Raw genomic sequence first — 21,581 nt, forward strand, 5'->3', positions numbered from 1 at the left:
GGCGGGCGGGTTTCTTGGCGACGTTGTGTGCGGCACGGCGGCGGCGGCTGCCTGCTCACGGCATGGTGACGGCTGCGTGGTGGGAAAGATCGGTGGTTGCGGCCGCTGCCGGGTTCAGATCGGATCCAATTCTGTGTCTTCGGCTTGAACGCCGTCAGCCGCCGCGGGGTGGTGGTGGTCGTCGCTGACCATGGCACCGGATCGCTGGATTCGGCGCCTGGAGATCTACGATGGATTCTTCTCGATCCTCCTTCATGGTGGGTTGAGCCCCATGGCTCTCTCATCTTTGCAGGTTTCGATTCGTGGTCCGCTGTCGGATCCGGAGCCGACGGAGGTTTGGTGGTATAGGATGGGGACCGGAGGAAACTTTGATCGGCTTGTTCGGTCCGGCATCGGCGACGTCTCTCGACGTTGTTACCCTTTGTGGAGGCGATGTCGAGGTCTCTCCTATCCACCTCCGAATCCCTCCGGGACGAAAGTCCAAAATTCAGTCTAGATTAGGCGGCGGCGGCAGCGTCCTTCACGCCGTACCCTCCATGGAGGCGCCGTCTTGGGAGGTTCGGTTGTTCGGCGGAGAGTTGTTGTGGGTGATGGACTCCGCGTAGCTGCAGCGGCGGCGACGGTATGGAGGTTGACAGGAGGTGCGGCGCTTTTTCTACCGCGTCGATGACGACGAGTATTGGCGGCATGGTGCAGCTAGATATCGACGACAGATGCGGCTAGATGGATGAGCGTAGGGCGGTGGCGCTGTCTGGCGTCATGGTGGCGTTGACAACTGACGTGGCAAGGTCTTTGCGTCGGTACATGCTCTGAAGATGGCTATGTGGATGACGGTTGCGGTAGCCTCGGTGAGTGCGCCGGACCGGTGTGTGACCCATTCCCGGTATGTGGCTGGGATGGGGCAATTGGCATTAGATGTTAGGTTTTGGTGTGATGTCTGCTTGGTATTATGCTCGGACATTCGGCACCCCTGCATCAAGGGGATAGGAGGGGTAGGAGTAACGACAGGTGTCGTCAAGATGGTGACTTTAGGCTTATTGATATAATGATTTGTAAGGTCCCTGAAAATAATTAACAAAATGGCTGCATGCAACGCTCAGATTCAGAGACCGGGGGTAATCCTTCTTTTCTAAAAAAATTTAGTATTGTTCAGCATTTCACTGGTTAACAAAAAAAATGTTGCATGTATATCTGTATATGTGTACAGAGGTTTTCCTTTGGTATCCATATCACAAGAATACTTGGTCGTATGGTTTCTTTTGTTTGAAGCAAAGAATACCTCTCAATTTATCGGGCCCACGTATGCAATTGCTCTCTTCATTCCACACGTTTTCCTTAAAAAACAACTCTATTGAAAATTGGCTTGGCCGGTCCTATCAGGAGGTACAAACGATGAGCAGAGGAGAGCCTGAATTTAGTACCATGCATTCGTATCTATCCATCCAGTAAACTCCTGATATATACACTGAACGAAGACGGCTTCAGTTAAGTTCCTAGATATTTCCGTCCTGTCCTCTCATTGGTTCTCATTTCTCACTGCCTTTTTTATTTAAATCTTCGAACCATATTATAAGAGATTTGTAATCAATGTTCTGAAGGCCATACCAGTCAATTATCATGTCCTGTCAGGAAACTTAGGATATGTTATTATGCTTGCCACAAACATAAATTGATTGGTGCAGCTATTTATTTATTTGATTGGTGCAGCAAATTGACCTGGTCCACCAGCATAAGGTTTGGAAAGTTCAGCCAAGACTGCAGAGTAACTACCTTGCCTGTCAGTTTAGTATATTTAGCAGGGTCACAGTCCATGGCAGCTAGAGTCAATGGTGTCCCACTCTTCTACCATCGAAGGTAGCCAAGTAACTATCGAAAAATATCTTCGTATTACTGACAAGATAAGATAGAGACTACAACGAAAACACCATTTGTGTTTCTAAAGCTCCCATTCGTGAGAAGGCATGCATCCATTCACAGAGAAACGAGATATTAGCACAATGCGTATAGCCTTTATGTCATGTGGAACATAAAGAGCAAGCAAATGTTCAATTTGTCTTCCCAATCCCACATCAACTAGGAGATGCAGCGCATGTGCGCAAGACGACAGTGTAAGATTATCATGCATGATAGCTATGCGGTATCCTTTCTAGCGTAGGCAAAGTTCACCCGGGCTGCCTGGGGTGCTAACTGCAAAAGGGAAGGAGCTAGATGTAATTACAGTTTCTTTAAGAGCTCTTTATGCAGCGTTGTGCTGTTGTAACAGTTTGGCACTTGGAAGAAGAGATCATTTACTACTTTTTTACTATTATAAGACTATAATAATATTGCTAACCACGGAGTTGATTGGGATCAGGCATCCATCAGAGAACAAGCGCCTAATTTGCAGTGGCGGCGCTGGGGGTTTTTCTGGGTATTCTCTGGAATACCCAAGATTTAGGCCTAATTTTTTTTTCAATATACATATGTTAGTATTGGCCCAGTCCAAACAGAGGACAAAGCGAGCTATACAGCGAACCAGACAGACGACCGAGGGGGTGAGGAGCCAAGCAGGCGAGCGTCCCTCGTCCTCTCCCAGCCCCAGCAGTTCCCACTTCCCAGTCTTCCTCCCCAATTCCCAATACCAAACCTAGCGGCGGTGGGCGGTGGCAATTCCAGGTCCGATCGGCCCTCTCCTTCCCTCCCCTCGGGCCTCGGCCTCCGGCTCCACCCCTCCCCTCCACGTCCGCCGGTCAGCTGGTCAGGGCGTCCCGCCGGCGGTCGGTCCCGGTCCTGCGTCTGCCGACCGTCGTCCGACCGTCTCCTCCGCAAGGTGCTGCGCCTCCGAGATCCGGCCTCCGACCTCCAGTGGCACCTGCTGACTCGACTCCCTCCACGGCTGTCCGTCTCCTCCAGCTGACCAGCTCCAAGGTATTTTTTGCCGTGTATTTTGTTAGAAATCTGAAGATTTATGTGTAAACTGAAATTGAACTAAACTTGAAGGATGTTTGGTTCATATACTGCATTTAGAGCAAAAAATTGAATGGATATCCAGCCTTCATTTCCTGGCGCCGCCACTGCTAATTTGACGTTGTTGTGGTCCGCTCTAACATAGTTTGCCACATGCATTCTGACATGATTACCGCCCCATCATTTCTTTTGCATAATCATAACTTTTTTTCCTCTCAAAAAACTAAATATAGTACGTAAACTCTAGAATATTCGACCATTATTCGAGGCATTATCAATCAAGAAAACAATGATCAAGAACATAATCTATTAGCAAGTAGACCTACCGTTGTGGGACACTTGTGTAACCTCAATTATCAAGCGCCGGTAGGCCCAACGGCCGCCAGCTTATTATACACACCTTACAGCTTGCCCAATGAGATGGCTCGATTACCATTGTTTTGTTTTGAGCCGGCTCAGTTAACATATTTACATTAGGTTAGCTAGCTACTTCCTCCGTTCTAAATTACTCGTCGCAGAAATAAATGTATCTAGAACTAAAATACATCTAGATACATCCATACCTGTGACAAGTAATTCGGAACGGAAAGAGTAGCTAGCTAACTAGTTGCAACTTGCCAACGGAAGTATGTTGGCCGGTAACTTGACGCGAAAGGCTAACCTGAATGTTCCTTGCGCATCAAATCAAATCCATGACATGCCCACACTAACCCTGGAAGTAATCATATGTGCCGAATAAAATTGAAGATCGACAGAATTGGCCAAGACAACGCGCTTAATTTGTTGTTATTTGGCAAATAAGATACTATTAATAATATGTTCACATTTGCTAGTACCACCGGAAGATGAGTGCCAACCGACAGATTACCACGACTGATCTGTAGCAAATTAAGGCGTCCGAGAGCAAATGAACAGAATTCGTTTGTCCGTTGTGCTTGGGAAAATACCAATCAAGTACGTAGCCCCATAGTAATATCTACTACATCGCTACTACATTTGTCTGGATGTATTAGCCCCCCCTTGAATTTTGGGTTAAATTTTGATCATATACTTGATCTGCAAAATATGAGTGATATGTCAAAATTTATATTATTGAATTTTTAGTCAAGGAAGGTTTCAGTGGTACCATTTTCCTATGTATAATTTATTTTATTACGTAAACATATGGTCAAATATTGGCTTCAAATGTGAGAATGCCTAATAAATCCAAAGGAAGGAAGTACAAGCCTACAATGCTACATAGCCGTTAGCTTACCTGGAAGTGGAACCGCCGACCAGCTTGAAAAACTTTGAATTTCAAATCGGGTGCACGCTCCTACTACTTTAGACAAACATGATTGAGCTAAATTAAGCACTAGTTAACACAGACGCAGTGCCCAAGAAAGCAAGCAATGAGCAAAAAAGGGCTTGAGCGCTGCTATACACACGAGCACCTGAGTTGGATTCATGCTGTCCTGTTTCGAGCAACTTTCTCCGCTCCATTTCGCCCTCAAACTTTACAGTGCAGCCCGAGCCAAATTTGCCGAGTTGATAGGGAGCACAGAGAAAAGCCATTGGACCGCCGCACCGCCGTGTGTGAATGAATGATGCTGCTGCTGCACTGCGCAGGACTTGTTTAAGCAAAGACGTGCCTGTCAGTAGCAAATCTAGCCAGGGTTGCAGCCCTAAACAGCGCCCCATGCGAGGCACGAGATCATGACCAGTTGGAGTAGTATAATTCTGATTATTATTGCTTGGAGCCATTGATTTGGCCAGCGGTGCCACCTTGCAGGTCGCCTTCCTTCCGAACTCAGACTTGGAAGTGTTCTTGCTTTCGGACCTAGCTAACGTGTCCAATGGGCTGTTTGCGATTATTCTTCTGGAACTCTCTGTATGGACTCTTGATGCTTGAACAAAACGCATGGAGTTTTTTCTATACTAAATCGAAATCAAGAATCAAGTTTTTTCTGGAAAAAAAATCCACATGTGCATTTGGATTTATTCAGAATTTATTCATTTATTTTTTGCAGAAAAAACTTCTAATCTATTCATCGACTATCAGGTAGTATAAAGAACATCAAAAATAAAAAACTTACATTTAGGTCTGTAGACCACCTAATAACGACTATAAACAATAGAGCGAGCTGGAGGCGCCACTTTATCGTCCCTCCCTCTTCGGAACCGGACAAACCTTATTGTAGTAGACATTGAGGAAGTCGTCGTGCTAAGACTCCACAGGACCAACACGCTAGAACAACAATTGTCGTCGAAGAAGAGAAGCATAGATCCGAAAGATCCAACATGTAGACACGCGAACGCCAGACGAGCGACAACCGGATCCAAGCGGATCCACCGAAGACAAACGACGACCGGATCCCACGAGATCTGCTGGAGACAAACCTCCACACTCCCTCCGACGACGCTAGAAGCACCGCGGGGCATGAGGGGGTGCTAGGCGGGGAGAACTTTATTTTATCTTCGGGGAGTCGCCGCCGCCTCCATTTATTGGTTGTTGAGCTAATTTGCAAACTCAGAGTCTCTATATTGACAGCATTTGTTTATGAGACCCACTTATCAATGAGACATCATTTTACTCAAATCTCCATGTCATGCTCACGTGAGGTGGCACATCATGTGAAGTTTCCTCCGCGCCACAAATTTCTATAGTGTGCTCCAAATGTTCGCCCCCAAACGCAAAATATGGGGCAACCAAGGAATTTTTGTAAAAACTTTCCGAAAACGTGCTTTTTGGGTTGCTTTAGCACACCGTTGCCAATAAAAGAACTCAGATAGATATAAATTAGTGGTGCAAACATTTTTCATAGGGTTCTTTCAGGAGGCGATTAGAAGGCGGCGACTGCTCCTTCCTTCAATGCCCGGTGCCAGCGCGTGTTCCCCTAGCCTCCGTCGGCCGCTGCAGCAGCGAGAGGATGAGGGGACCTCATATCTGAGCGTCTGGGTTTGTGGTGAAGGTAGGAATAGTTGTAGGGTTTTTCTTCTATTGTCGAGATGGACTTATGGGCGCCGATCCTCCTTGAATTCCTTCGATGGAATGTAATCGACAGAGCTCCGGCGTAGATTTTTGTCGTCTCCTCGGAACGATGAGGTCAGGGCTTCTCGCCAGGCGTACACGATGGCGAATTCTAGTGTCAAGTGCTTCAGATCGATTCGAAGGATCAATGATGGCAACTGCGTCATCGGGACGTTGGTCTCTCGGAGCACATGCATGATAGCTGCTCAGCTGTCGTCCATAAGGTCCGGCAACAACGACGCGTCATCGGCTCGTTCTGGCGACGGTAGCAGTCGTTTGGTTGTATAGGGATCTCTATGCAATTTTTACTATGTTTGGGATGCTTTGTAGATTCTTTAAACCCTCTATAATTGAATTTGAATCAAGTCATTTTCGTAAAAAAAATAAAAGCTGCCGATAGAAAAGATATTTACAGCATGGCTACGGCGAGTGACTAGGCCGGACACGTCAGAGGGCCACATGTGACATGTGCATCCCCCATGGCACACTCGGCCAAGACTCATCCCACGATACAGCCACACAAGCGGGCCCCACATGGCAACAAACCATACCCCCAGTATTAACGCAGCTGTACTTATAGGCCCACACTCCCTCTCTCCCCACCCACAACCATCCAGCAAAGCAACCGAGACAGCGGAAGACGCGGAGCCACCGCGTGAGACGAGCGAGCCAGCAGCCCAGGCAGCTCAACGTCCGCCGCCACGATGTGGAGCTCCGGCTCCGACCTCGACGAGTCCGCCTCGACGGCGACGGCGGCCACCGCATGCTCCCTGCAGCCGCAGACGCCGCCTCCGCCTCGCCGCCGCCGCAGCCGCAACCGCCGCCGCGCCCAGCGCCGGGTCAAGAACGGCCCCGAGGTGGAGGAGTCTGAGGCGGAGGCGGAGGAGGTGTGGTGCGGCGCGCAGTGGGAGGCGGCGTGGCCGCGGAGGGCGCGGCCGGTGGTGCTCGCCGGGGAGGACGCGGCCCCGGACGGCGCCGGAGCGGGCGCCGGGGACTCCGGCGTGGGGCGCGCCAGGAGCCTGACGGACGACGACCTGGAGGAGCTCAAGGGGTGCGTGGATCTGGGGTTCGGCTTCAGCTACAACGAGATCCCCGAGCTGTGCGGCACCCTGCCCGCGCTCGAGCTCTGCTACTCCATGAGCCAGCGGTTCCTCGACGAGCACCAGCCGCCGTCCAAGGTCGAAGATTTGGCTCCGGAGCCGCCGGCGGTCGTGCCTCCTCCGCCGGCCCAGCCCATCCCCAACTGGAAGATTTCCTGCCCTGGTAAGCTCAGATTGCTCGACCTCAATATGATTGGATCTTGCCCTCCGATGTGAAAAACCAAGTCTGTTCGTTCAACATCGGTTCTTGATTCATCTGAACTCTCTAGAATGGCCAGTTCATGATTGGACCAATTTAAGCTATAACCTACTGTTGATTTCCGCTTCATTCTTCGATTGGATTGCTATGGAGCATTTGAACTCAATTGTTCTTCTCTCTTGATGTGTTTGTTGCTGCAGGGGACAGCCCAGATGAGGTGAAGGCGAGGCTCAAGTACTGGGCGCAGGCGGTGGCGTGCACCGTCAAGCTGTGCAGCTGATCAACCGCACCGTCAATCAATCCACCCCACAGACGAAGGAAGACGAAGCCAACTCATACTCGCAAGGCGGCAGCCCAATTCATCAGGCGACCTATGCGCACGAGCGCACGCCATCTGCCCGAATCGCGTGGGAATTACATTACATTGCATCAATTCATCGCCATCATCACGACAACAAGCAGAAGGAAGGGTGCACGCATCATATTGTGGACTTGGGATCGCGCCTCTGATGACAGGAAGCGATGAAGCTAGCCAGGAGGATGTCGCCGGCCATTTCTAATGCTGCACTCACACATTATGATTTATGAATCACTGAATTTCCGTTCAGAAGCAAGCACTATGAATCCTCGATCCAAAACTGTGGCTAAATCATTCATGTAAACAGACAATATTGTATTCTCAATTCATCGAAAAATAAAAATAATTGATCTCGTGCTGAGCTGTGTGCCTTTGTTTTTTCTTTTAGCATCAGTACGACACAAGCGCTCATATACACGCGCATACACTCACCCCTATGAACACGCATACACACATACCCTACCCCTATGAGCACCTTCGATAGACTAAGCCGACATATCATCTTGAGATTTACGAAGTCACCATAGACGCCTCGTCGTCAACGAGAACGTGGCTTTGTTTGTTTTCTTTTGTGTCGCTTCTCGGGCATCCTGCCGTGCGCCAGCTACGTTGCTTGGTTAGGTGGGAAGCGGACGAAATCAACTGACCGAATCAACCGCGAGGTGTTAAAATAACATTTATGCGTTGTTCACCGCTCTGTTCCTAATCATCACGCGATTGTTTTATTAAGCGTGGAGGCGCCGAAGATCGCTCGGGTTCTGACCTGAGATCTGGAGGTTGCAGCCTGTGCTGTGGCTAGTTGGCTGGTCAGAAAACAAATGTGCATCTGGAAAATTCTGCAGCTAGATTCCTACTCCTGCGACTGGTCTGTTCAGATCTTCGCAGGGTGTTTTGTCCGTTTGTTCAGGCTTCCAGATGGCTCCACAAGTACGATTTGAACACTTCTTACTAGGTTCCAGCATATTCTAGAGTATTCGCCAGCCATGGCACCATAGAAGGGGTGTAATTTCTGAAAAGATTCTCTTTTGAGGAGATCAAATTTACTGTGGCTCAAATTTGAGGAGCCGAAAGCAACTCTCAGCGAAAGATTCCGTTCGGCTGCGTCGCTCTCTGCTTGGTCGGCGTTCAAGACGGCGTCTTCTCCGCCGCATTACTTGTGTGTGGTGACCACCCCATAGACGGTCGGAGTCGTTTTATCTCTTCGCCGCCGCCGTGAGCCCGTGGACGACCAGGGCCACCGCATTCCCTCATTTCGTCGGAAAACGGAACCGTCGAAGAGTCTAGATGACACAGAGTGCCTGCGCTCGAGCTTAACAACACCGGAATCACGGCCACATCGTCCACATTTCGAACGCCAAAGCAGAGCCGCAGCGGGAAAATAATGGTGACGTTAGCTTATTTGGTACGTCATTAGTAGAGGCATAGTGATGGCATTGGAAAATATATGAGCCTCGGTAGTATATGGATCAATAATTTCGTACCATGCGTAATATAGTGCTGACGTGGTATTACATGAAACACCAACATTATTATGCTTATTTGTGGCGTGACATTGGTTCCCACGCCAGCATTTCAATGTGAACATTCTTGTATTATCATTTTTATAGTATAGTGTGGACTTGAAATATGTAGTTGTTGAGACTTCAAATCTGTAATTTTATTTTTATTTTTTTAGGTGGTGTCATATTTATATTATATTTTAGTTTACTTTTATTAAATTTATATTACTTTATGGAAATAAAGTCATTTTTTAAAATATGTACTTTGAGACTTCAATTTTACTTTGTTTTACTTTTTAGGTTGACACTTGAAATATGTACTCGTTGATACTTCAAATATGTAGTTTGACACTTGAAAACAAAATTATTTTTATTTCTCTAGGTGATGATCATCTTTATAATAGTATATTGTAGTTTACTTTTATTAAATTTATATAATTTTAAATGGAAATACTGACATTTTAAAAAAATATGTACTTTGAGACTTCAATTTTACTTTGTTTTCCTTTTTAGTTCGAGACTTAAAATATTTACTTTTAGGCTTTCAAATATGCAGTTTGACACTTCGAAATATTTTATTTTTTTAGGCGGTGATCATTTTTATAGTATATTATATTATTTTATTAAATTTATATTATTTTAAATAGAAATGATAATTTACATTACTTTAAATTTCTATTATTTTAAATGGAAATACTGATGATTTTAAATTTTGTATTGGGCCAAGTCCAAATATCACTAGGAGGCTGCGTGTGCGTGTGTGTGTGTGTGGGGGGGGGGGGTCAAAACCAAGGGGCAACGACCCCTCACCCCACACCCTCTCTCTCTCTGCCCAGCTTTATTTCTCGTCCCCTTTCATCTCACCCTCTCTCGTTGTTCGTCATCGCCGCTCTGATTCCGGCCGGCTCCGGCGGGTAGGTAATCTCCCCTCCATCTCTCCCTCTGTCGCCACTCGTTGCCCTCCAATTTGATTACAGTATATTTTATTTTGAGCTAGGGTTTCATCGATGGCGGTGGCGGAAGCGACGACGGCGGTGAAAACGACGGCCTGCTAGGGTTCACCGCCTCCATCTTCGTCCCCTCGGTGAGTTCACCCCCTCCATTTTTTTTATTTGCATCGGTAGGGTTCATCACTAGGCAGTGGCAGAGAAACTAGAAGGGTAATGAGCAAATAGAGTAATCTATCAATCAAATTGTGCAACCTTGTCTTAATTTGAGTTGCCGTTGTAATCCATAAATATCTTTTCATTCAATCTTCTGAATTTGTTTGAGCTGCTGTTGTAATCCATAAATACGGTGGCGGAAGCATCTGAATTCTGAAACAAAGTGTTTGAGTTGTTGTTATAATCAATAAATATCTTGGGGAAAATATGCTGGGTAGTACATTTTCACCATCTCACATATATCACTAACTTTGAATCCTCTGAATATGTTTCTAGGAATCTAGGTGGCGCTAATGGTTAGAAGATCCATTACCTTCTCACTAAATCTTTGATTTGATTCAAATAGTTGAGTGTTCAGTGTCCAAAAGAAAATTTCCACTCGAAAGTAATGCTCCAAGTTAGGTGCGGCAAAATAGTGTGACAATATGCGAAAAATATAGTCACAATCCAAACAATCCCTCAGGAGTTGTTTGGTTCCAAGCCACAACTTGCCACACTTTGTCACAACTCAACTTAGGCAAGTTTGACCCAATTAGCTTGATGTGTGTTTGGTTCTTGTCACAACTAAGGCAAGCTTTTTTTATTAGCACTAAGGCCCACATGTATAGATACAAAAAGTATGACAAGATTCTCTATGGCAAGCCAAAGTGTGGCTAACTATTTGGGCACCTAAAGTAAGGCAAGTGTGGCAAAATAGAGTGTCAATATGTAGATATATACTACACTTCATCCATATGATTGTCTGAAGATATCAATAGTGTTATATTGTTGTTGTCTAAAGCTAGTTATGCACATGTCATCATGTTTAAACAAATTGGCTTATGTACAAACTGGCATGTGTTAGATAATATGATCCTGACTTATTATTTTGTAGTTGTAGCCATGAGTAGCTGGAATAGCCACTACTAGTCCCCATGCAACTTCGCGGCGTATGATAAAGTCGACAAAGGCGTATGGTAAAGTCGACAAAGGCGAAGCGAGCACCAACAAGCTAAGATTACAAAAACATTCATGAGCATTGCAAACACATGCATATATACATATGTCTAACCATTTTGATGATTTCAAATATTTGACTTGCCAGGCGTATGTACGAAAGCCATCTCCAGCACCTGTCGAGCGGCAGCTATGTGACGTGGACATGCTCAGTCGTGAGCTTGTCGCATCAAAGGAGATTACAATGAAGGCCCTCAGGGAGTTGAACAACTCCCCGTGGAATGAGAGGGATTAGATCATCGACGACAACTTGGATCACTATGATAAGAAACTGAAACTCAATGACCAGAAGGACAAACTGGCTGCCGAGATCGATTCTCTGAAGGAGATACGGCTTCTGAAGGACGAGAGGGTGGAACTCAAGACACTGAAAGTCCATTACAGAAAGGAGGGGGAGAGCAACAGTAACAAGTTGCGTGAGATGAAGATCATTCTTCAGAGAGAGATGTAATGCGCATATGTAGGTAGTTTGGACATATTTTCAAAGTTGGCAGTCACTTTTGCTTCTAGCTAGCTAGTATACTACTGTTTGTGTATTTGAAGTTATCACTAGAGGTACTAACCTTTTGTGAAGCCGAATGTAAGTAAGTTTAAATGGCTATATATATACTAGGTTTAAATTGTTGGGTATCTTTTTATTAGCGACAAAATCTAATTGCTGGCATTGCTATAAATTCAACGCCATAGCTAACACGAATATATTGCTGTCATTAGCCACGTGGCATGCCAGCAGTACTCATAATACTGCTGACGTGTGTGCCGACGCCACCACTAAAAATTTTCCCTGGCACCATATTGGTGGTGTTGGAACCCTATGCCAGCAAGGGCAATTTTGGCACGCCATAGCTAGGCTATTCTGCACTAGTGCACCGCGGTTGTCGCCTCTCTGCTCGCCAACTGTGCGATGAATTTTCTAGGCCCCCCGTCCCCTCCTTTTCTTTGCTTTCTTCACTATTTTGCGATAACTTTATCATTTTTTTGCAATTCATGAGCTTTATTGATTACTCAGTCATAATACTTTTGCGGGTAATACAATCACGGAGAAAATTTGGAACAAAGTTGATCCAAAGATATCTCCGACGAACCTCACTAGCTTGATGAGCACAAAGATGGGCCGCCATATTGGCTTCCCTACCAACAAAAGATATACTAAAACTAGCAAAGTTCCTGCATAGCTCCTTGACCTCCTGCATATGACGTGCAATATTAGCCCTTTCAAATGCTTGGACCTTCCACGAGTTGACAACTTGCAAAGCATCAATCTCGATTTTGATCCACTGCCATCCCATGTCGCTCGCTAGCCGGACCGCGTCACAAATTGCATATGCTTCCACCATTCTAGCAGAGGAGGCAAATTCATACCAACTAGATTGTGCCCGAATAAAGTTCCAATTTGCACCGCGGACAGCACATCCGGTTCCCCCATGACCTGCAGCCTCCTCATACCGAGCATCCACATTCAGTTTTAGAACATTTTCATCCGGTGGCTTCCAGCAAGCTTGCACCCACGGACTAGGCTTTTGTTGTTCCTTCCCAAGCTGTAATAAATGTTGGGATATCCTCCTCATGTGGGCTGTGAGGAGATGACCAATTGAGGCCTTTTAGGCAGCCCAAAGAGGTGCATAAGCCCACTACCCATTAGGGTTATGACCTAGGGTCATTTTGGACTTTGCACATGTGTGGATGGGGATGCTTTACCCTCCATCCAGCAGCCACCACCAAGAGTGACGAAAATCAGTTCATCCTTCAAGAGAGAAGAAGAGAGAAAACCAAGAGAGCAAGGGAAGAAGAGGAAGATTGAAGGAAGAAGCAAGGGAGCTCCTCCCCAAGATTGTGATGGTCCAGATCCACTACCTTGTCTCCTTCAAGCTTCAGTTCCACCATCTTTGGTGAGATTGTTCCAATCCCTAGTTCTTGAGCCCCAAATCTTGTTGTGTTCATCCAAGAATCAGAAATCTTGATGTATGAGATCCTCTAGTGCTGTCTAGAGAAGAACTTGTTGTATCCCACATTTGATAATAGTGGAAGAGGATTTGGGTGGCTTCGGCCCGTGGTTTTTCCCTCAAGTTGAGGGGTTTTCCACGTAAAAATCTGGTGTCTCTTTGTTGATGCTTGGTGCTGTCCAGAAACTTACTCCTACCACAAGACACTAGGCTGATGAGTGTCTTGCCTGCTGAGTAACATTTTCTGCCTCCATATATGCTGCTGCATATGTTTCCTTCCGTGCTAAGCAACGATCCTTGAATTAGTACATGATGTGGTGCTGAGATTACTTGTTTCCGCTGAAGTTTTCAGTTAACCACAAGTGCATTTGTGTGCTAATTCCCATCAGAGTGGTATCAGAGCCTTGGTTGCTTAGAGGTTGCAAATCCCAGTTGCTTGATTGTTGCTGGAAGTGCTGCTCACAATGGCTTTGGAAAAAAGCGCTACTACAAGTGGCATGATAAAACTTGATTCTTCCAATTACTCATTATGGAAGCCCATGATGGAAGACATCCTTTATTGCAAGGATTTGTATGAGCCAATTGTGAAAGACAAGATACCCACAGGTGTCACGGAAGAAGAATGAAGAGTGTTGCACAGAAAGGCAGTAGGTATGATTCGGTTGTACATCAACCACAATATTTTCCATCATGTTGCAAATGACACAAATGCATATGAGATGTGGCAGAAGTTGGAGTCTATGTATGAGAGGAAGACATCAATGAATAAGGCCTCGGTGATCAAAAGACTTGCAAAGCTTGAGTACCGAGATGGCACAAGTGTGATTGAGCACTTAAATGTCTTCCAATGCCATATAAATCAACTTTCAGCCATGAAGATCAACTTTGAGATGAGGTGCAAGCATTGTTGCTGCTGAGTTTCATGCTTGATAGTTGGAACACGCTTGTTGTGTGACTTAGCAATTCAGCTCCGGATGGGAAGCTAACTTTGGAGATGGTGAAGAACAGTATGCTGAATGAAGAAGTCAGAAAGAAGGAAAAGGGTGATGCCTCTTCTTCTGATGCGTATGTGGCTTAAACCCATGGGAAGAATGAGAACCGTGGATGCAGCAATACAAGATTTCAGCAAGGCAAAAGCAAACCCAGGGGGAGATCAAAGTCAAAACAGAGAAAAGATATTACTTGCTTTCATTGTGGCAATCCAGGACACCTAAAGAGCGAGTGCAGGAAGTAAAAAAGAGAGCTTGCAGAGGGGAAACTCACAAAGAAAACCGAGCAAAAGGCTGAGAGCAGTTCAGCCATGACCGCAACAGATGAGAACTATCTAGTCATTGAAGATGAAGATTACTATAGTGTTGTTCGTGATGATGCCATGAGTTGGGTTGTGGATTCAGGTGCGTCCTTCCACATCACATCATACAAGGAGTATTTCACATCTTACACTAGTGGTGTTACTGGCCAAGTGAGGATGGGAAATAGTGGTTCGTCAGCGATTGTTGGCAAGGGCTCTATATGCATTGGAACAAACACAGGTTGCAGATTGGTGCTCGATGATGTGAGGCATGTTCCCGACATAAGGCTGAATTTTTTGTCAGTGTGCAAGCTTGATGATATCAAACATCCTAGTTATTTTGGTGAAGGAAAGTGGAAGCTCACCAAAGGCTCTTTCATTGTGGCTCGAGGAAGTAAGCAAGGTAATCTCTATGTGAGTAAAACCAAGTTGTGCAATGAGGTGTTGAACATTGTTGAAAAAGACACTTCGGTTGAATTGTGGCACAAGAGGCTTGGGCATATGAGTGAGAAGGGCATGCACGCTCTTGCTCGCATGGAGTACCTCCCTGAGTTGAAAGGTATATCCTTGAAACCCTGTGCACATTGTTTTGCTGGCAAACAACATAGGGCTGCATTTCGTACACTCCCTCCATCATGCAGAAAATGTTCTTGATATTGTGCACACTGATGTTTGCTCCATGACTGAAAAATCTCATGGTGGAGCATTATACTTTGTGACTTTTATTGATGACCATTCCAGAAAGGTTTTTGTGTATGTACTGAAACACAAATACCAGACGCTTGAAGCCTTCAAAGAGTTCCATGCCAAGGTTGAAAGAGAAACTGGTAGGAAATTGAAGTGCGTGAGATCAGACAATGGTGGTGAATACAGAGGTCCTTTTGAGAGGTATTGCAGAAATGTTGGCATCAGGCTTGAGAAGAGTCCACCAAAGACACCTCAGCTCAATGGTTTTGTAGAGAGAATGAACATGACACTCACAGAGATGGTCACAGCTATGCTCTCTCATGCTCATTTACCTAATTCTTTTTGGGCTGAAGCATTGATGAATGCTATGTATGTGGTTAACCTATCTCCCTCAGTTCCTCTTGCAGGTGATATTCCTCAGAGAGTTTGGTCAGGGAAGGAGGTATCATACAAGCACTTGAAGGTCTTTGGTTGCAGGGCATTTGTACATGTTCCAAGGGACGAGAGATCCAAACTTGACAGCAAGACAAAGCAGTGCATCTACCTCATCCAACCAAGTGAAGAGTTTGGCTACAGGTTGTGGGATCCAGTAAATAGGAAGATTGTGAGAAGCCGAGATGTGGTGTTCATTGAAGATGAAACAATAAAAGATATTGGGAAACCAGATAAGCCAATGACCAACACACCTCAGGTTGACATGGATCCAATCCGTCCTCCTCTCGTGCATGACAATCATGGGGGAGATGATGACACTGAAGACAGTGGAGATGCAACTGATCAAGGCAGTACAAGTCAAAGTGGCGAGCAGCCATCAAGTGATGATGATGATGAAGTTGGTAATGATGATGCCAACGAAAATCCACCCGATTCACCACCAGTGCAGCAGCAAAGAAGAAGTGAAAGAAGTCACATTCCTTCTTCTAAATATCCACCACATCAATATGTGTTGATGACAGATGCAGGTGAGCCCTCATGCTATGAGGAGGCAATGTCTGATGAGAACAAGGAAGAACGGTCAGAAGCCATGCAGGATGAGATGAATTCCCTGTATGAAAATGATACTTTTGAGTTGGTGAAACTGCGAAAGGGCAAGAAAGCACTCAAGAACAAGTGGGTGTACAGAGTGAAGACTGAAGAAAACACCTCACATCCAAGGTACAAGGCCAAATTGGTTGTGAAAGGATTCAGTCAGAAAAAAGGCATTGATTATAGTGAGATATTCTCTCCAATGGTCAAGATGTCTCCGATCCGAGTTGTGCTTGGCATGGCTGCCACCATGGACTTCGAAGTTGAACAACTTGATGTGAAGACTGCATTCTTACATGGTGACCTAGAGGAGGAGATATACATGGAGCAGCCAAAGGGATTCATGGTTGCAGGCAAGGAGCACTTAGTTTGCAAATTGAAGAAGAGCTTGTATGGCTTGAAGCAAGCTCCTCGGCAGTGGTACAAGAAGTTTGAGTCTTTTATGACTGGTCTTGGTTACCATAAAGCACAACCTGACCATTGTGTCTTTATGAAGAGGTTCATCGAGGGTGACTTCATTATTCTCTTGTTGTATGTTGATGATATGCTGATTGTTGGAAATGGAACAAAGAGGATTACTCTCCTCAAGAAGGCATTGAGTAAATCATTTTCCATGAAGGATTTAGGACCTGCTAAGCAAATACTTGGCATGAAGATCTCCCGTGATAGATCAAAGAAGCTACGTTGGCTCTCAGAGGAAAGATATATTGAGAAGGTACTTGAAAGGTTCAATATGAAAGATGCAAATTCTGTTATCTCTCCGCTTGCAGGCCATCACAAACTGAATTCTAAACAATGTCCTACAAGTAAGAAGGAGAAAGAAGAAATGAGGAAAGTACCTTACCAATCTGCTATGGGCAGTTTGATGTATGCCATGGTATGCACTAGGCCTGACATTGCCTATGCAGTTGGAGTTGTTAGCCAGTTCATGACAAATCCAGGTAAAACTCACTAGGAAGCAGTGAAGTGGATTCTCAGGTATCTCAAGGGTACTTCTACATCTTGTCTATGCTTTGGAAATGGTGATCCTGTATTACAGGGCTATACAGATGCAGATTACGCAGGTGACAAGGATCGTAGGAAGTCCACATCTGGATACCTGATGACTTATGCAGGGGGAGCAGTGTCTGAAGGAAATATGCCCTAGTGGCAATAATAAAGTTATTATTTATTTCCTTATATCATGATAAATGTTTATTATTCATGCTAGAATTGTATTAACCGGAAACATAATACATGTGTGAATACATAGACAAACAGAGTGTCACTAGTATGCCTCTACTTGACTAGCTCATTAATCAAAGATGGTTATGTTTCCTAACCATAGACAAAGAGTTGTTATTTGATTAACGGGATCACATCATTAGAAGAATGATGTGATTGACTTGACCCATTCCGTTAGCTTAGCACTCGATCGTTTAGTATGTTGCTATTGCTTTCTTCATGACTTATACATGTTCCTATGACTATGAGATTATGCAACTCCCGTTTGCCGGAGGAACACTTTGTGTGCTACCAAACGTCACAATGTAACTGGGTGATTATAAAAGAGCTCTACAGGTGTCTCAAAAGGTACATGCTGGTTTGGCGTATTTCGAGATTAGGATTTGTCACTCCGATTGTCGGAGAGGTATCTCTAGGCCCTCTCGCTAATGCACATCACATAAGCCTTGCAAGCATTGCAACTAATGAGTTAGTTGCGAGATGATGTATTCCGGAACGAGTAAGGAGACTTGCCGGTAACGAGATTGAACTAGGTATTGAGATACCGACGATCGAATCTCGGGCAAGTAACATACCGATGACAAAGGGAACAACGTATGTTGTTATGCAGTATGACCGATAAAGATCTTCATAGAATATGTGGGAGCCAATATGAGCATCCAGGTTCCGCTATTGGTTATTGACCGGAGACATGTCTCGGTCATGTCTACATTGTTCTCGAACCCGTAGGGTCCGCACGCTTAAGGTTTCGATGACAGTTATATTATGAGTTTATGAGTTTTGATGTACCGAAGTTAGTTCGAAATCCCGGATGTGATCACGGACATAACGAGGAGTCTCGAAATGGTCGAGACATAAAGATTGATATATTGGACAGCTATATTCGGACACCGGAAGTGTTCCGGGTGATTTCGGAGAAAACCGGAGTACCGGAGGGTTACCGGAACCCCCCCCCCCGGGAGAAGTAATGGGCCATATGGGCCTTAGTGGAGAGAGAGAAGGGCAGCCAGGGTGGGCCGCGCGCCTCCTTCCCCCTGGTCCGAATTGGACTAGAAGAGGGGAGGCGGCGCCCTCCTTTCCTTCTCCCTCCCCACTTCCTTCCCCCTCCTAGTAGGAGTCCTACTCCTACTAGGAGGAGGACTCCTCCTTGGCGCGCCTATAGGGCCGGCCGGCCTCCTCCCCTTGCTCCTTTATATACGGGGGCAGGGGGCACCCCAAGACACACAAGTTGATCCACGTGATCATTTTCTTAGCCATGTGCGGTGCCCCCTTCCACCATAATCCTCGATAATATTGTAGCGGTGCTTAGGCGAAGCCCTGCGACGGTAGAACATCAAGATCGTCACCACGCCGTCGTGCTGACGGAACTCTTCCCCGACACTTTGCTGGATCGGAGTCCGGGATCGTCATCGAGCTGAACGTGTGCTAAAACTCGGAGGTGCCGTAGTTTCGGTGCTTGATCGGTTGGGCCGTGAAGACGTACGACTAAATCAACCACGTTGTGCTAACGCTTCCGCTGTCGGTCTACAAGGGTACGTAGATCACACTCTCCCCTCTCGTTGCTATGCATCACCATGATCTTGCGTGTGCGTAGGAATTTTTTTGAAATTACTACGTTCTCCATCAGTGGTATCAGAGCCAGGTTTTATGTGTTGATGTTATATGCACGAGTAGAACACAAGTAAGTTGTGGGCGATATAAGTCATACTGCTTACCAGCATGTCATACTTTGGTTCGGCGGTATTGTTGGACGAAACGGTCCGAACCGACATTACGCGTACGCTTACGCAAGACCGGTTCTCCCGACGTGCTTTGCACAAAGGTGGCTAGCGGGTGACAGTTTCTCCAACTTTAGTTGAACCGAGTGTGGCTACGCCCGGTCCTTGCGAAGGTTAAAATAGCACCAACTTGACAAACTATCGTTGTGGTTTTGATGCGTAGGTAAGAATGGTTCTTGCTAAGCCCGTAGCAGCCACGTAAAACTTGCAACAACAAAGTAGAGGACGTCTAACTTGTTTTTGCAGGGCATGTTGTGATGTGATATGGTCAAGACGTGATGAGATATAAGTTGTTGTATGAGATAATCATGTTTTGTTGAAGTTATCGGCAACTGGCAAAATCCTTATGGTTGTCTCTCTATTGCATAAGATGCAAGCACCCAATAATTGTTGGGGAACGTAGCATAAATTCAAAATTTTCCTACGTGTCACCAAGATCTATCTATGGAGTCATCTAGCAACGAGGGAGGAGTGGATCTACATACCCTTGTAGATCGCGCACGGAAGCGTTCAAGAGAACGGGGTTGATGGAGTCGTACTCGTCGTGATCCAAATCACCGATGATCCTAGCGCCGAACGGACGGCACCTCCGCGTTCAACACACGTACAGAGCAGCGACATCTCCTCCTTCTTGATCCAGCAAGGGGAAAGGATAGGTTGATGGAGATCCAGCAGCACGACGGCGTGGTGGTGGAAGTAGCGGGATTCCAATAGGGCTTCGCCAAGCGCTGCGGGAGGAGGGAGATGTGTCATGGGAGGGAGAGGGAGGTGCCAGGGCTTAGGTATGGTTGCCCTCCCTTCCCCCCACTATATATAGGGCCAAGGGAGAGGGGGAGGGCGCAGCCTTGCCCCTTCCTCCAAGGAAGGGTGCGGCCAAGGGGGGAGGAGTCCATCCTCCCCAAGGCACCTCGAAGGTGCCTTCCCCCTTTAGGACTCTCCCCTCCTCTTGTCCCTTTGGCGCATGGGCCTCTAGGGGCTGGTGCCCTTGGCCCATGTAGGCCAAGGCGCACCCCCTACAGCCCATGTGGCCCCCCGGGGCAGGTGGCCCCACCCGGTGGTCCCGGTACAATACCGGTGACCCCGAAACTTGTCCCGATGCCCGAAATAGCACTTCCTATATATAATTCTTTACCTCCGGACCATTCCGGAACTCCTCGTGATGTTCGGGATCTCATCCGGGACTCCGAACAACTTTCGGGTTACCGCATACTAATATCTCTATAACCCTAGCGTCACCGAACCTTAAGTGTGTAGACCCTAGGGTTCGGGAGACATGCAGACATGACCGAGACGACTCTCCGGTCAATAACCAACAGCAGGATCTGGATACCCATGTTGGCTCCCACATGTTCCACGATGATCTCATCGGATGAACCACGATGTCAAGGACTTAATCAATCCCGTATACAATTCCCTTTGTCTATCGGTACGATACTTGCCCGAGATTCGATCGTCGGTATCCCGATACCTTGTTCAATCTCGTTACCGGCAAGTCTCTTTACTCGTTCCGTAACACATCATCCCGTGATCAACCCCTTGGTCACATTGTGCATATTATGATGATGTCCTACCGAGTGGGCCCAGAGATACCTCTCCGTTTACACGGAGTGACAAATCCCAGTCTTGATTCGTGCCAACCCAACAGACACTTTCGGAGATACCTGTAGTGTACCCTTATAGCCACCCAGTTACGTTGTGACGCTTGGCACACCCAAAGCACTCTTACAGTATCCGGGAGTTGCACAATCTCATGGTCTAAGGAAATGATACTTGACATTAGAAAAGCTTTAGCATACGAACTACATGATCTTTGTGCTAGGCTTAGGATTGGGTCTTGTCCATCACATCATTCTCCTAATGATGTGATCCCGTTATCAATGACATCCAATGTCCATGGTCAGGAAACCGTAACCATCTATTGATCAACGAGCTAGTCAACTAGAGGCTTACTAGGGACATGGTGTTTTCTATGTGTCCACACATGTATCTGAGTTTCCTATCAATACAATTCTAGCATGGATAATAAACGATTATCATGAACAAGGAAATATAATAATAACTAATTTATTATTGCCTCTAGGGCATATTTCCAACAATAATTGCTTTACTTTATAGCTATGCGATAGCAATAGTTGCAAGAGCAATTGTTGGCGAGACGACCACGTGACGACACATTGATATAGATCAAGATGATGGAGATCATGGTGTCATGCCGGTGACGATAGAGATCATGACAGTACTTTGGAGATGGAGATCAAAGGCGCAAGATGATGATGGCCATATCATGTCACATATTTTGATTGCATATGATGTTTATCTTTTATACATCTTATTTTTCTTAGTTTGACAGTAGCATTTTAA

General features: G+C 46.0%; 1 protein-coding gene across 1 annotated transcript; it reads left to right on the plus strand.

Moving 5' to 3' along the window:
* The first annotated feature begins 6,557 nt into the window (after window positions 1-6,557).
* LOC119286619 lies at window positions 6,558-7,974 on the plus strand. The gene is made up of 2 exons (XM_037566021.1): window positions 6,558-7,219; window positions 7,456-7,974. Exons 1-2 carry the CDS (start codon window positions 6,661-6,663, stop codon window positions 7,533-7,535), a joined length of 639 nt encoding a protein of 212 aa, XP_037421918.1. The 5' UTR covers window positions 6,558-6,660; the 3' UTR covers window positions 7,536-7,974.
* The last annotated feature ends 13,607 nt before the right edge of the window (window positions 7,975-21,581 follow it).

The sequence above is a fragment of the Triticum dicoccoides genome, chromosome 4A (assembly GCF_002162155.2).
Source record: "Triticum dicoccoides isolate Atlit2015 ecotype Zavitan chromosome 4A, WEW_v2.0, whole genome shotgun sequence".
Taxonomy (NCBI): Eukaryota; Viridiplantae; Streptophyta; class Magnoliopsida; order Poales; family Poaceae; genus Triticum; species Triticum dicoccoides.